This window comes from Rhincodon typus, unplaced genomic scaffold (genome assembly GCF_021869965.1).
Source record: "Rhincodon typus isolate 14 unplaced genomic scaffold, sRhiTyp1.1 hic_rhity00001163, whole genome shotgun sequence".
NCBI classification, from domain to species: Eukaryota; Metazoa; Chordata; class Chondrichthyes; order Orectolobiformes; family Rhincodontidae; genus Rhincodon; species Rhincodon typus.
The window spans coordinates 1-14,012 of NW_025966801.1; the positions used below are offsets into that span (position 1 = coordinate 1).

Consider the following 14,012-nt stretch of genomic DNA (forward strand, 5'->3'; position numbering starts at 1 on the left):
GAGTAATCTTGTGGTCATCTCTGAAATGCAGTACAATGCAGCAACCCAGAACTATGCAAAGCAGAACAGAAGCACCTATACGTAGTCTTCAAAAGGAATGGATATCCGAAAATCACAATCTGCAATTACCTCTGAGACAGACCACAGAAAGAAGACACAACACGACCAGACTCACTAATCACCCTACTGTACATCAAGGGCATTTCAGAGGTGACCACAAGACTACTGAGACCCCTCGATAGCTCACAAACCGACAACCAGCTTGCGACAGTTTACTGATGAACGTGAAGGATCCCAAACCCCAAACCAGCAAACCTGGGGTAAAATACAAAATACCACGCAAGGACTGTGAGAAACACCACATAGGCCAGACCAGAAGAAAACTGACAATAAGGATACACGAGCACCAACTAGACACCAAGAGACACGACCAATTCTCACTGGTCTCACTACACACGGACAACGAGGGACACGAATTCGACTGGGACACCACCTCCATAATCACACAAGCCAGACAGAGACATGTCAGGGAATTCCTGGGGCCTGGTATTCCAACCGGAACGCCATCAACAAAGACATTGAATTAGACCCTGTGTACAAACTGTTGAGAAACAAAACCGGATGTGATGCCAAACACCCCAGCAAACCGAGGCATATAAATAACAAGCGGGACAGAACACCAACGCTTCACCGGAGGCGCACTGACAATGTTACCGAGCAGGGTGACAAAACGTTTGCAACCAAACCCACCGGCTCAGCGAACATGCCTACAAGCTCATCCACAACCCGAGCTACAAATCTTCTCTTAAGCTTCAAACGTTTTACACACATTTAATGGGGAAGGTCCTTTAATTTACTCTTATATTTGCCTCAGGTGCTGGGTGAACTTATCATTTGTGAGTGTAGGGGATGAAAACTTGCATTTCTTAAAATGAGGTAGAAACGAGACGGAAACAGGTTAAATGGAGGAATATAACAGATCACAGCACAGCCCGAGCATGACCAGGGAGGCTGGATGTATTGATGCTGTATCAGCCCATGCTGCTGATACTCCTGTGTGCTCCATACTCACTGCCAGTGACTGTATATTCTGCACTCACTTCTACTTTGCATAGTTTAATATTTGGAGCCATTACCTGCGTGACTGGAATCCTCGGGATCGGAATTGGAGCTGCGCTTTCGAAGCACTTTAAAAAGAAGAGCCCCAGAGCTGACCCTCTCAGCTGTGCAGCCGGCATGTTGAGTTCTAGTCTCTGCCTCTACCTCGCCATTGTACTGGCTCGGCATAACATTGCAGCGACATACGTAAGTATTGCTCTCACTCTATACTACTGTTAATGAAACCTAAAATTACTCCTAAAATTGCTGTATACTACTCTAATTTAATCTGATATTAATCCTGATTTCAGTGTTTACAGTACTTTGAGTTAATCCTGACATTACTCCTGCGGTCACTCGATAATACGAAGTACTACAGTAATGCTTTCCACCAATTGTATCTAACTGCAGTAATGCCTTTGATGTTAATGAACATCCAGGAGCTGCTCAGATATACTTTTAATTGTCGGTTAAGAACAATGTAATCAGGAGATTGCAAGATATGAAGGAACTATTTGTAAGAATTGCTTCTAATAATTTGCATTTTTCATAAGAAGAAATTGACATTTCTATAGCGCCTTCCACAATCTCAAGACGTCTCAAAGACTCACAACTGGTTTTTGAAATGTCGTCACTTTTGTAATTTGTAAAATGTGGCAATTTATACACAGCAAGTTCCAGAAATTCCAGTGTGATAATAATTATATGAGCAGTTTTAATAATATTGGTTGAAGTATGAGATTGGTCAAGACACTGGGGAAATCTCACATTGTGCATGAGATTGTTTACATTCCCCTGAAAGAGGAGGTAGACACCTGACCTCAAGTTACCACAGCTGCCTTCTGTTTGAGCGAACTGTGACAAGGGAATTATCCACTTGATACCCACTGACTTTAATTTGACCTTGATATTCTATTCTTCTGTTCGTAGCTCATTTGAAATAAAAAAGGGGAACTGCTGAGGAGCTGGGAGTTGGTAATTTGAAGGTGCAATCACTTACTGACCTCCTGAGACAGTGCTCACATCCCATCTCTATTGGTAGCTGAACACCGCCCCCACCACGCACACAGACTGAATCTCTCTCCCTCTCACACACACACAGACACGGACACACACACACACAGAGACATGGACAGACGCACACACATGCAGACTCAGACACACATACAGAGACACAGATCGAGAGAAAGAGACACATCCACAAGCAGTGAGACATATACAGAGAGAGACACACACACACATACACATTTAGAGTCACACACACACACACACAAATGCTGACAGACAGAAAGAGAGAGACACATACATGCACAGGGAGACACAAATTCAGAGTACACACACACACAGACAGATACACAGTCAGATACGCATACAGACAGCACAAACACAAACCTCGACACGTATACAATGGTGAAAGACAAATGGAAGCTGAGTATTTTCTCACTGATAATGTGATTTGTATTAAAATGATTTGGGATTTTGCCCTGTCCACTGTTATAGCCAAAACCCCGTTATATCATTGTAGAAAGGGCTCCTGTATGGATTCTATGAAAAGGACTGCAACACAGTGTGGGCAAGTGTTTGCTCACGCTGCTGTTTTGCAGGGTCTGAATAGCTGCTGAAGGCAGTAATATACTTTCCAGCCAGTAGATGGTGAGACTGTATGTAATAAAAATGAAACAAGTTTAAAACCCAGTGAAAGCTGAGAGTTATAACATCAGGTTCACGGCTATTGCATGAATACACGACTTCAGGACGTTTTGTCGGCCCTGTTGGCACTAAGCCTAACTAAATTCCCCAATCTGATCCAATTCCTGCAGGAGAAAATACATTATTTAAATAGGCAAACACTTTCAGAAGAAAGCATTTCCTGCAATTCATAAACTTATCCCTAGAATTACCTTTCCCGTTAAATAATTTATCTTAGTTTTTTAAAAGTAATTATCCAAATCCCTGTACTCACCTGTTCCTATATTGTTTTGTTGACACTGTGTAATGAAGTAAACACCACAGCCACACACACTAAGGGCCTATAACCACTAACAGATACGATGGGCCAAACTGTTGTAGCATTCACTGATTCAATGTACAAGAAAACACAATCGTATCTGTACTGTATGATACACAGACTTGTAGAACACATCACCCTCCATAAAGTACATAACCCACTGAGCAGAACGATGTGGGCGATGGTGGGAAATCTGGGAGACTCCTGCTGGGAGTTAAACAAGACAGTTCCCGATGTCGGGGCAAATTTGCTGCATGCTCCAACAGAATTCTGGGCATTGAGATGAGGTACTCGCCGCGGAGTGGGGAGATGTCAATTATTGGGAATTATCGCTCGCTATCACCCTCAGTAAATGCATAATGCACCTCATTAAGATGCAGTTTCCTCTCTGACCACCTCCTGTTGTGATGCTGCTTACAGCCTACAGTGTGCAGGACCAGGCTGCATCTCAGGGCTGCTCACTTGCTCTGTGCCTTACTCAGTGCCTACCTGCATGTGGCACGGTGCCTCAGTGGTTAGCACTGCTGCCTCAGTGTCAGGGACCCAGGCTCGATTCCAACCTTGGGTGACTGTCTGTGTGGAGTTTGCACATTCACCTCGTGTCTGCGTGGGTTTCCACTGGGTGCTCCGGTTTCCTCCCACAGTAACAAAGACATGCAGGTTAGGTGGATTAGCCATGCTTAAATTGCCTGTAGTGTCCAGTGGTGTGAAGGCTAGGTGGATTAGATGTGGGGAAATGCCGGGTTACAGGGTTAGGTGTGTGGGTCTGGGTGGGATGTCCTATGGAGAGTTAGTGTGGACCCAATGGGCTGAATGGCCTGCTTCCACACTATAGGGATTCCAGGAAGCCTACCACCAGTTTTGTGGGCTGTTTTCTCCTGGGCTGAAAGAAAGGAGATGAAAATGGGTGGCACAGCTGGTGAGGGTGGGCAAAAGGTGGTGAGGTATGCCAAGTGAGTGAGTAGGCAGCAAAGAGGCCTTGTGAGGTAAGGGGTGGTGAGGGGGTGGTGTGGATGAGGGTAAGTGGGGGAAGGTGTTACAGGTAATAGTGAGAGGAGGAGAGTGGGAGCTGGGTACAGTAGCAGGGAGAGAGGGAGGGAGTGTGAGAAGATGGTAGCACTTACCCAGGCAGAGAAGAGATGTTCATTAACCTCCTTCTTACATCGCTGGGCATTCCTGCAGACTACACTGACCCAGGCAGCTGGTATGCCCTATTGCTGTGTCCTTCTCTGTTGGTCCAGGGAGTAGAGAATGAACCATGTCTGAAACAGCTCCCCCCAACCAATATCCAGCAGGGCCTCCAGACCCTGTCTGGAAAGTGGAATGCCCGTTATCCCTTCTGTGCTACATCCTGAACCGTGTGGGTCAGCTCTGGACTGAAGATGGCACTGTTGTCGGGGATGCCAGTCCATTTGGGATATCCAGGCAGTGGGGAGTTCTTCGGGCTGTGGCACATGGTGGAATCAGGCTAGTATTGGACAAGAAGGGTGCTGTGGGGTGGGGATGGGCGGGAGATTAATGAGACAGGTTTGGGACAATAATGTGATAAAACTCTCTGGGCCTCACGGATAGAAACCCTCCATAAAATTTGCTGTATTTGACATGCTGCCTAAAATATGGTAAGATGCAGGCCCACGATACCCAAACCAGTGTTGCCCAATAGAAGTTACTGACAGGGCCATGTCAATGCCATGTGCACTGGAGAGTCCCTGATGCACAATCGTTGCTTCACACGTGGATACTTCTTTTGGTGTATCTGCTCCCAAAGTAAAGCACTCACATTGATCACAAACCGTTTTGATACTGCTTTTTCCTCACAGACAGATCCACAACAAACTTCAAGTTCACTTACATGCACTGTGCAAATGAGTAGCCTAATCACATGACCAACGCCAGAAACTGTGGTTGCATTTTTTAAAATCTATAATGGATTTCTTGATATCAGGATTTCTATTATATAGAACAGCATAGAATCCTTACAGTGTGGAAACAGGCCACTTAGCTCAACAAGTCCACATTCACTCTCTGAAGATCATCCCACGCAGATTCAACCCCCGACCCTGCATTTCCCATGGCTAATCCATCTAACCATATGTCCCTGGACACTATGGCTTACTTAGCATGGCCAATCCACCTACTTTGCACATCTTTGGACTGTGGGAGGAAACTGGAGCACCCGGAGGAAACCCACGCAGACACAGGGTGAATGTGCAAACTCCAAACAGTCAGTTGCCTGAGGCTGGAATTGAACCCGGGTCCCTGGTGCTGTGACGTAGTAGTACCAACCACTGAGCCGATATGCTGCCCCATTTTTAAATTTTCAACTGTCATGACAGACAGTTCCCAATTCTGTGATCCATTAATTCTGCTTCTGTTCCCTTTTGGTCTTTATTCTCCAGGTTTGACACGTTGAGTGCTCTTGTTTTCCTCAGTTCATCCCCTCACTCCTATACAGAGTGCTCAGGCCTGAGTTTGAGGTATATAGAATGTATATAATAAACATTACCTCGGTCTCCGAGATTAATGCTCCAGTGATGATACTAAGAGGCCATCACCACTGTGGGTGGTATCAGCGACATGGTTAAATGGTTAACATATTGCACTCACTGAAATAGACCCTCATAATACACAAAGTGTTGTACTACAGCCTTGTGCATGCCTTTGTATAAGAGTCGTAGCTAAAATAGAGTCTGAGAATTTATCTGCTTCTATAATTCAGCATCTACTATGTATAATTCATTGCTTGTCTACAGTTACAACACTGGTATAACATCAGAGACAGTGCATTCAAGCTGTAGTGAGTTTACAGTTCATGTTCATCAGGATGGTAGGGAATTGTGCAAACTCATAAACAAAACACCCAGACAGTGTATCATTACCCGGGCAGCGGGACATTCCGTGTGCGCCTGGCCCGGGCAGCGGGACATTCCGTGTGCGCCTGGCCCGGGCAGCGTGGTGTCCTGTATAGATGGTACCCCCTTTGCCTCTAGCGTGCTGAGCCTTTGACCTGTTCCACAGCTGAAGGTATTTAGCCTTCTGCAGGATGGAAATGAGATTGTGCGATCTCTTCCACTGACCGGCCTTCCTCCTTGTCAACCATCCCTCACCCCTGCTGTTACTAATGAACCTTTTTATCTTGAAGTGTGAACATGACTGAGTTGTAACCAGCTCGTGAGCAGCAAGTGTCACTGCAACTACTTGGTGTATTTCCCATTATCCATTGGTTACATTCAAATACTGGTGACCATGCTGAAGGTGAGGGTCTATCGAAAACAATGATCATCATCGATCTGGCAACTCCATAGTAACTGCATGCTGCCTGGTGTCTGGTTTTACTGCAGGATGACACCCTGAGTAAAATGTTTTTTTTCTCAAAGGTTTTCATTGCCTTGGGAGAGACATTACTCGCTTTGAATTGGGCAATTATTGCAGACATTCTCTTGGTAAGTCCCACTCCCTGGTTCACTGCTGTGTCATTAACTAATTTGAGCCAAATAATATTTTCTCGTTCCTCAGGTCATTTGGAGGTGAATGCGTGAGAACGATGTTGAAGTTTGCAATCTCCAATGTCTCATCAGAGGAGAATGATGAAGCCAGTTTCTTGATCTTGTCCTATAATCTTAGCTAAAAATCATCTGATTCTCAAGGAACTCTGATTGTCACCTGGCTTTCCTTTTACCATTGCATCTTGACTGCGTGAAACGTACGAGCATGAGCAGGCTATTCAACGTCTGAATTGTCCAAATATTCCATTCAATGTATCAGATCTGAACCTCAACTCCATCCAATTTGTCCTGATTCCATATCCATTGACACCGTGGCTTGATATCTTTATACATGAGTATGTGGCCCCGGGTTGTATTTTGTTCATTCATGGTATTTGGGTGCACTAGTTGCCCCTTCATGAGAAGATGATGAGCTGCCTTCTTGGATTGCTGTAGTCCATGTGCTGTAGGTAGACCCACAGCGCAGATAGGGAGGCAATTACAGGATTTTGACCCAGCAACAGTGAAGGAGCGGTGATATATTTCCAAGTCAGGATGGTGAGTGTCTTGGAGGGGAGTTTTCAGGTGTTGGTGTTCCCATGTTTCTGCTGCCCTTGTCCTTCTAGATGGTAGAGGTAGCAAGTTTGGAAGGTGCAGTTGACACAGCCTTGGTGAGTTCCCACAGGGCATCTTGTAGGTGGTACACGCTGCTGCTACTGAGCATCGGTGGTGGAGGGGGTGGATGTTGAAGGTGAAGGATGGTGTATCAATCAAGTGGATTACTGTGTCCTGATAGTTTCTAGATTCTCCACCAATGGCAATAATTTCTTTGTACCTATTCTATAGAAAGTTATGTGGGGTAGTGGGTAGTGTCCCTGTCTGTGAGTCAGAAAGTCCTAGTTTGAGTCCCATTCTAGGACTTGATGGCTAAGGAAGGTGCATTCATAAGAGACCAAACAGGTTGAATTTCAGTTGTGTAAGTCTTTCCAACACATACCAAAAGCAGGAGCTGAGAACGGGCTGGAGGGATTCCTGGTCAACCACCGGTCAGAAAGAAATTGGAGCCTCTTCCATCACTATTCTTAGCTCCAGCCAAGGGTTCTTGCAGTGCAGTGGTAGTACCCTCACCTCTGGACCAGGACACCTAGGTTGAAGTCCCACTTGCTCCAGAGGTGTGTGATAACATCTCCATTGATCCGAACTGCTAGGTGCAGGTAAATGTGCACGTTATCAGACTTGAGTGAACTGTGACACCACACGCACACACTTAGCCACCACAATTAGCTCATGTTTCCCAATCTGCTATACTTGATAGAATGGCCAGTTTCAAAAATTGATGTCAAACCATTGCTGAAATAGAGGATTGCAAATTGTTGTATGATTTCCTCTATGATGTGTCCCACACATCTCAAAAAAAGAAGGTCAGTTCCTCGGGTAATCCCAATCCCTTGTACCCTGTTATAGTTTCTCAGCCATTTATTTTGCTGCCCAATCCAGATAGGCCATTCTTTCTCACAGGGTGAGACAGACAATATTCAAATGTAGTAAAGTTGTTGCACTCTTTCTTCTGTATAAACACAGCTTCAAATCCGTTGCATGTACCACTTGTTACTTCACCTTTAGTTAGCTAGCTATTAAAGAGGCTTCAAATCATCTGGTTTAGCCAGTGATGTTTCTACCAGTGGTAACGGAGCAACGGACAATAGAGTTGCTGGTGGCAATCACTTGTCGAAAAAGTAGATTTGACCTCCACGAGCCAGTTTGGATTATCTAAAGGGATCAGGAGAAATTTTCCAAACCCTTTGTTTTTGAAGCTGGCTGGAGTTTTAAATCTGCTGTCTATTGGGTCTCCCAAAAGATCAAGTGTCTTTGTGTAAGGTGAGGAGTGTATGCAGAGGATAACCCTGGGTGTGGGATAGTCTGGATGGGCCAAATGTTTCCTGTCAGGTATATGTTTGAGAGGTCATAGAGAGCAGCCCAGACATGGCAGCCATGTTCTTTCACAGCAATTGAACTGCTCCAGGCCTTGTACCTCACGGGCAAGATCATTCCATTCATTATTCAACGCCTCACCAAGAAAGATAGATACCAAATCTACAGGCAAAAGCCAGGTGCGAGGGAGGAAATTACTTTGAAAAGGAAGTGAGTTGCTCTGAGGTAAACAAAGGTCTTTGTTCTTGTTCCTCTTTGAGAGCGTTTGTTCTATAGGGGCGTGGGATGCATTGCCGGAGAGGGTAGTGGAGTCGGCCTCATTAGGGGCATTTAAGCGGCTATTAGACAGGCATATTCTCCCCGTGTCTGCGTGGGTTTCCTCCGGGTGCTCTGGTTTCCTCCCACGGTCCAAAGATGTACAGGCCAGGTGGATTGGCCATGCTAAATTGCCCATAGTGTCCAGGGATATGTAGATTAGGTGGATCATAGCGGGATGAGTCTACGTGGATGCTTTGAGAGTTGGTGTGGAGTTGTTGGGCCGAAGGGCCTGTTTCCACACTGGAAGGATTCTATGACTATTCTATGAGCGTAATGCAATCCAAGAAGGTTGAACCATTCTGATGGAAGTACAGTCATCACAATAAAGGTACACGGTGGATTTCTGTTTATCTTTCAACATACTTAGCCATTTATCACCATGAGATTTGTAAAGACTACATCAGACTTGCATTCCATTCTGAGCCACCGCATTCCTGGGTCATTGTAATTGGTTTCTGGTGTTGTACAATGTGGATCTTTTTGATGAGCTGGAGAATTCCAGCTCTGAGGAGAGATTAGAGGTTGTTTTCTTTGGAACTCAGGAAGCTGAGAGAAGAAATAATTGAGGTGTATAAAATTCTGAGCGGCTTAGATAGAGTGGGTGGGATGGACTTATTTCGATTTACAGAAAAGGTCAATAATCAGGAGCCATAAGCTTAAAATAATTGATGGAAGGTTGACCGGGGAGAAGAGGAGAAGTTTGTTCACCCAGAGATTGGAGCAGATCTAAAGTTCACTGCCTTAAAGGATGAGAATTGAAGAATCTCAGAAATGATTTCCAAGCTCTTTGTTTTCCAAACTAGCCTGGGCTTTTAATCTGCTACTTTTTGGCTCTCCCAAAAGATCAAGTAGCTTTGGGAAAAGATTAGAATAAGTTTAGACCCATGGGATTAAAATAGTTAGGTGCTTGCTTTAGACAAATGCAGATCTGATGGGCTGAAGGGCCTTTTTCTGTGCTGTAGACCTCAATGACTCTAAGACACTGGGATATGAACTTGATGCCTCACAGAGTTACAGTGTGGGTTTCCTCTGGGTGCTGGGTTTCTTCCCACAGTGCAAAAATGTGAAGATTAGCTGAATTAGCCATGCTAAATCACCCATTGTGACCAGGGATGTGCAGGCTATGTGGGTTAGTCATGGGAAATGGGTGTTAAGGGGATAGATTAGAGGGGTGGGTCTGGGTGGGATGCTGTTCAGAAGGATAGTGCGGACCTGATGGGCCGAATACTGTAGGAATTCTATCTATCTATCTACCTATTAGACCAAGAACTGGAAAGTGGGATAGGTTGGATAGGATGTCGGCTTTTTGCTGATAAGCAAGGTAGGCTAAATGGCCTTCTTCTGGACTGTAAACGTTCATGTTTCTATCAACTACCCAATAATTCTCTCCTCATCTCTCGATTTTGGGGTTTGGCAGATTGTTTATGAGAACCAGCTTCGTGGAATGGTGTTCATTAGCCAAGTGGGCGTGGGAATGGAGAGTTTGGAGGCGGGCGGTTTCAATGTATCCCATCTTCTGTACAAATCTTTCCCCCTCCACCCTGGATCCATCCTTATGGAGCACCCTCTCTGCCAGTAGTGATCCCTATGGATTTCACTTTCCAGTAGACAAACAGGTGGACTTCAGCCACTGAATGTTGAAATGCCAAAGGATGGATCAATTTCAAGCTTTGTCGTACAAGATAATAGTGAAGTAAATACATTGGAGGTGGTTTACTGGAATGAGTGGTTTGTCATCTGAGGAGGAGTTGAACAGGTTGGGCAGGTTCCACTGGAGTTTAGAAGAGTGAGGGGTGATTTGATTGAAGTTTATAAGATACTGAATGATCTTGACAAGACGGATGTGGGAGTGATGTTTTGTGGGTGGGGTCCAGACCATGCGCTCTGTTTTAAAATCAGGAGTTGTCCTTTCAGGACAGGTCTCTTCTGGAATACTGTGTCCAGATCTGGCTGCCCTGTCATAGGAAGGATATCACTTAGCTGGAGATGATTCAGAAGAGATATACCAGGGTTGCTGGTAACGGAAGGTTTGACTTATAAAGAAAGGTTGGATAGGCAGAAACTTCTCTTGCCGAAGTGTAGGAGTTTGAGAGGTGACCTGATAGAAATTTATAAAATCTTGAAGGGTATAGATAGGGATAATGGTAGTTGTTTTTGCCCTAGGATGGGGGGTTTCAAGACTAGAGGGCACATTTTTAAGGTGAGAGGAAAAAGATTTAAAAAAAGATGGGGGCAGATTTTTTTACACAGAAAGTGGTTCACGTGTGGAATGAACATCCTGAGGAAATGGTGGATGTGGGCACAGTTACAATGTTCAGAAGACATTTGGCTAAGTACATGAATAGAAAACGTTTGGAGGGATATGGGCCATGGGCAGGCGGGTGGGACTAGTTTGGTTTGGGATTATGGTCGGCATGGACTGGTTGGACCGAAGGGTCTGTTTCCATGCTGGATGACTCTATGATAGAGATGAAGAGAATTCTTTCTCAGAGGGTTATGAGATTTTGCTTCAGAAGGCGATGGAGGGGGGGTCATTGAATGTCTTAAAGGGAGAGAGATGAATATCTATTTCCTGTTTAGCAGGGAAATCGAAGATTATCAGGCTAGTTTGGGAATGAGGTATTCAAAACATAAACATATCAGCCATGATCATACTGAGTGGCGAGTGGCCTCAAGTGGATGAAAGGCTGCACACCCTCCTATTCAAATGTTTGTCGTGTAGACTGGACAAGCCAGGACTATTCTCTGTAAGGAAGATGTTAACTGCAGAATTAACAAAGGTGTTCATAATTCTGGAGAGTTTGGATGGAGCACCTAAGGAGAAATGGTTTCCACTGGTTACAAGGTCAGTAACCAGAAGATGGAGAATTAAGACGATTGGTAAATCCATAAGATGTAAGAGCAGAAGTAGGCCATTCAGACCATCTGGTCTGCTGTGCGATTCAACGAGATCATGGCTGATTTGTTAATCCTCAAGAGCCTGAGGGAACGATGAAGAATGTTTCTTTAACGCTGTAATCAGGAATACACTGTCTGAAAAGATGATAGAAGCAGGTTCAACAATAACTTATTGAAAAAGGAATTCGATTGAAAACAACTTGAAGTCCTGGCCGCTGGGGCTGAGTAAATTGAACAGCTCTTTAACAGAATTGTTATGGGAAACAATGGGCCAGAAGCCCTCAAACGTGTTGGAAGGTTCCATGATTTGATGAGTGTCGGAGCCTCGAGTAACCATGAACCCTCCCACCAGCCACCACGCCACCTCCTTTGAGGGGGGAGTTTCATTCCATGGACAGAAATTCAGGGCGGTGCTCTCGCCGATTTCCGACATGGGTCAGATACTTTCACAGAGACAAGCTTGGAGTCAGAGCCCTGGAGGAATGCTCCCATCCAGCAGTGTGTAAGTGTATCTGTTTGGGACATGTGTGAAATGAGAGTTGTAACTGTCTGTTCCTTTCGATTCCCAGTATGTTATTATTCCGACTCGTCGCTCATTGGCGGAGGCAGTGCAGATAACCATCTGCTATGCTCTGGGGGATGCCAGCAGCTCCTACATCATTGGCAGTGTGAGTACCAACCACCTTCTCACTTGCAGCCTGGCCTCAGTTCCAGTGTGGACAACGCAGGGAGCTCAGAAACACGACCTGACTGGCGATGAGTGACATCTGGCCTTTCACAGGTTGAGGCAGCTTCGTAGCTCGGGGACTGCTGCACTGTCAGAAAGACCTCTCTCAGCAGGAGGTAGGGTGTCTCATGACACTAATCCTAGAATAACAGGGGGTAGTTCTCCCAGCCAATATTTACCCACCAACCGGCACACCATGTTAACAACTATGACATTTCTGCACATTATTTCATTGTGGTTTGTGGGATATTGCTGTGCACCGTCCCGTTATGGTGACTGTAAAACACTTATGGGGTGTCCTCGGACTTAATTACTTGTGCCAAGGTCCCTTTGGCACCTACACATGGCGCATGCTGCTGATGGCTGGGGAGGCGCGGAAGGACATCCTAGTTTAACCCTCCCTGAGCCAGGGCAGCTGCTGAAATGCTGCCAGTCAGGAAGAGAAGGGCAGTTTTGAAGATATAGGTGAGAAAATGAAGAACGCGAAAAGCAGTGGCGCCTTGTTGATGCGATTTATCCCGTGACTTATTGAGAGAATTTGTTAATGGAGGGGGATGATGGATTTTTGGTATTGTGAGGCTGGCAGGATGATGAAGTTAAGGCCAGAATGGGATGAGCCGTGATGGTGTTGAATATGTTTGTGGTGTGTGATTTGAGAGTGTGTTGTTACGGGCAGTGTTAGTGTTGTAGTTTGTGTCTGTGAGAGCAGAGAGAAGGAGATTAGGTTGGCGAGCAAGAGGAAAGGAATAGTGCGATATAAATTTGTGCCTGCAGTTAAATGCTGTAAAGCAGAGAAGAGAATGAAAACTGGAGTAGGTGTCTACAAGGAGTCAGAAATGCAGGTAGGAGGTGCCTACGGCCATACTAGTCTGAAAACATGTGATCTTGGAAAGTAAGCAGACTCAGGCCTGGTTAATACTTGGATGGGAGACCGCCTGGGAATACCAGGTGCAGCAAACTTTTGCAGCCACCAGAGGCTGCCCGCAGCTCTGCACTCTCACACTCCCATTCATCAAGCAACGTCCTTTTAACTGCTTGCTCATTCGCTCCGTCTGCCTGTCTCTTTCACTTTTGCTTCCTGCAGTGAAAGCAGTGCTATCCCTACAATAGCTTGTTCTCCTTTGCATGATGTCCTCCGCTGTATGTGCATTCTGTCCTTTTCTTCATGATTATTGTGTCCTTTGTGCCTGGACTATCTGACATGACTCCTCAGATGCTGAAGCAGTGCTGCACAAGTACAACGGCATGTCGGACAGTATCCAGACTTGGGCTGACAAGTGACAAGTAACATTGGCACCACACAATTGCCAGGAAATGATCATCTCCAATAAGAGACCATCTCACCACCCGACCCCTGACATTGAATGCTGTTACCAGCAGTATTCATGTAAGGCCTGGTCTGTTCTAACATGATACTGTAATCACTGGTGGGATGTGGGGGTGACTGGCTGGACCAGCATTTCTTGCCTATCTCTAGTTGCCCTGGAGAAGGTGGTAACTGAGCTGCCTTCTTCAGCCACTGCAGTCCGTGTGCTGTGGGTGACCC

At 45.5% G+C, this 14,012-nt stretch overlaps 2 protein-coding genes across 2 annotated transcripts in view; both read left to right on the forward strand.

Annotated features, from left to right (window-relative positions):
* The first annotated feature begins 708 nt into the window (after positions 1 to 708).
* Positions 709 to 6,884, forward strand: LOC109930606 (protein spinster homolog 1-like). The gene is made up of 3 exons (XM_048592405.1): positions 709 to 1,305; positions 6,484 to 6,549; positions 6,623 to 6,884. Exons 1-3 carry the CDS (start codon positions 1,024 to 1,026, stop codon positions 6,635 to 6,637), a joined length of 363 nt encoding a protein of 120 aa, XP_048448362.1. The 5' UTR covers positions 709 to 1,023; the 3' UTR covers positions 6,638 to 6,884.
* A 4,781-nt stretch (positions 6,885 to 11,665) lies between these two features.
* The window catches only part of LOC109928558 (protein spinster homolog 3-like), a gene marked incomplete at its 3' end in the record, with an annotated part of 16,910 nt that continues 14,563 nt past the window's right edge, over positions 11,666 to 14,012 (forward strand). Inside the window, exons 1-2 of the mRNA XM_048592406.1 lie at positions 11,666 to 11,686; positions 12,309 to 12,499. Of these exons, the coding sequence (XP_048448363.1) occupies positions 11,666 to 11,686; positions 12,309 to 12,499 (212 nt within the window). The remainder of the gene's footprint in view (positions 11,687 to 12,308; positions 12,500 to 14,012) is intronic.

Bases quoted from the DNA above. Each gene is read 5' to 3' on its own strand.
- LOC109930606 (XM_048592405.1), top strand. From the start codon at position 1,024: ATGCTGTATCAGCCCATGCTGCTGATACTCCTGTGTGCTCCATACTCA. The intron at 1,306-6,483 runs GTAAGTATTGCT...TTTTTCTCAAAG, and splicing joins ATAACATTGCAGCGACATAC to GTTTTCATTGCCTTGGGAGA.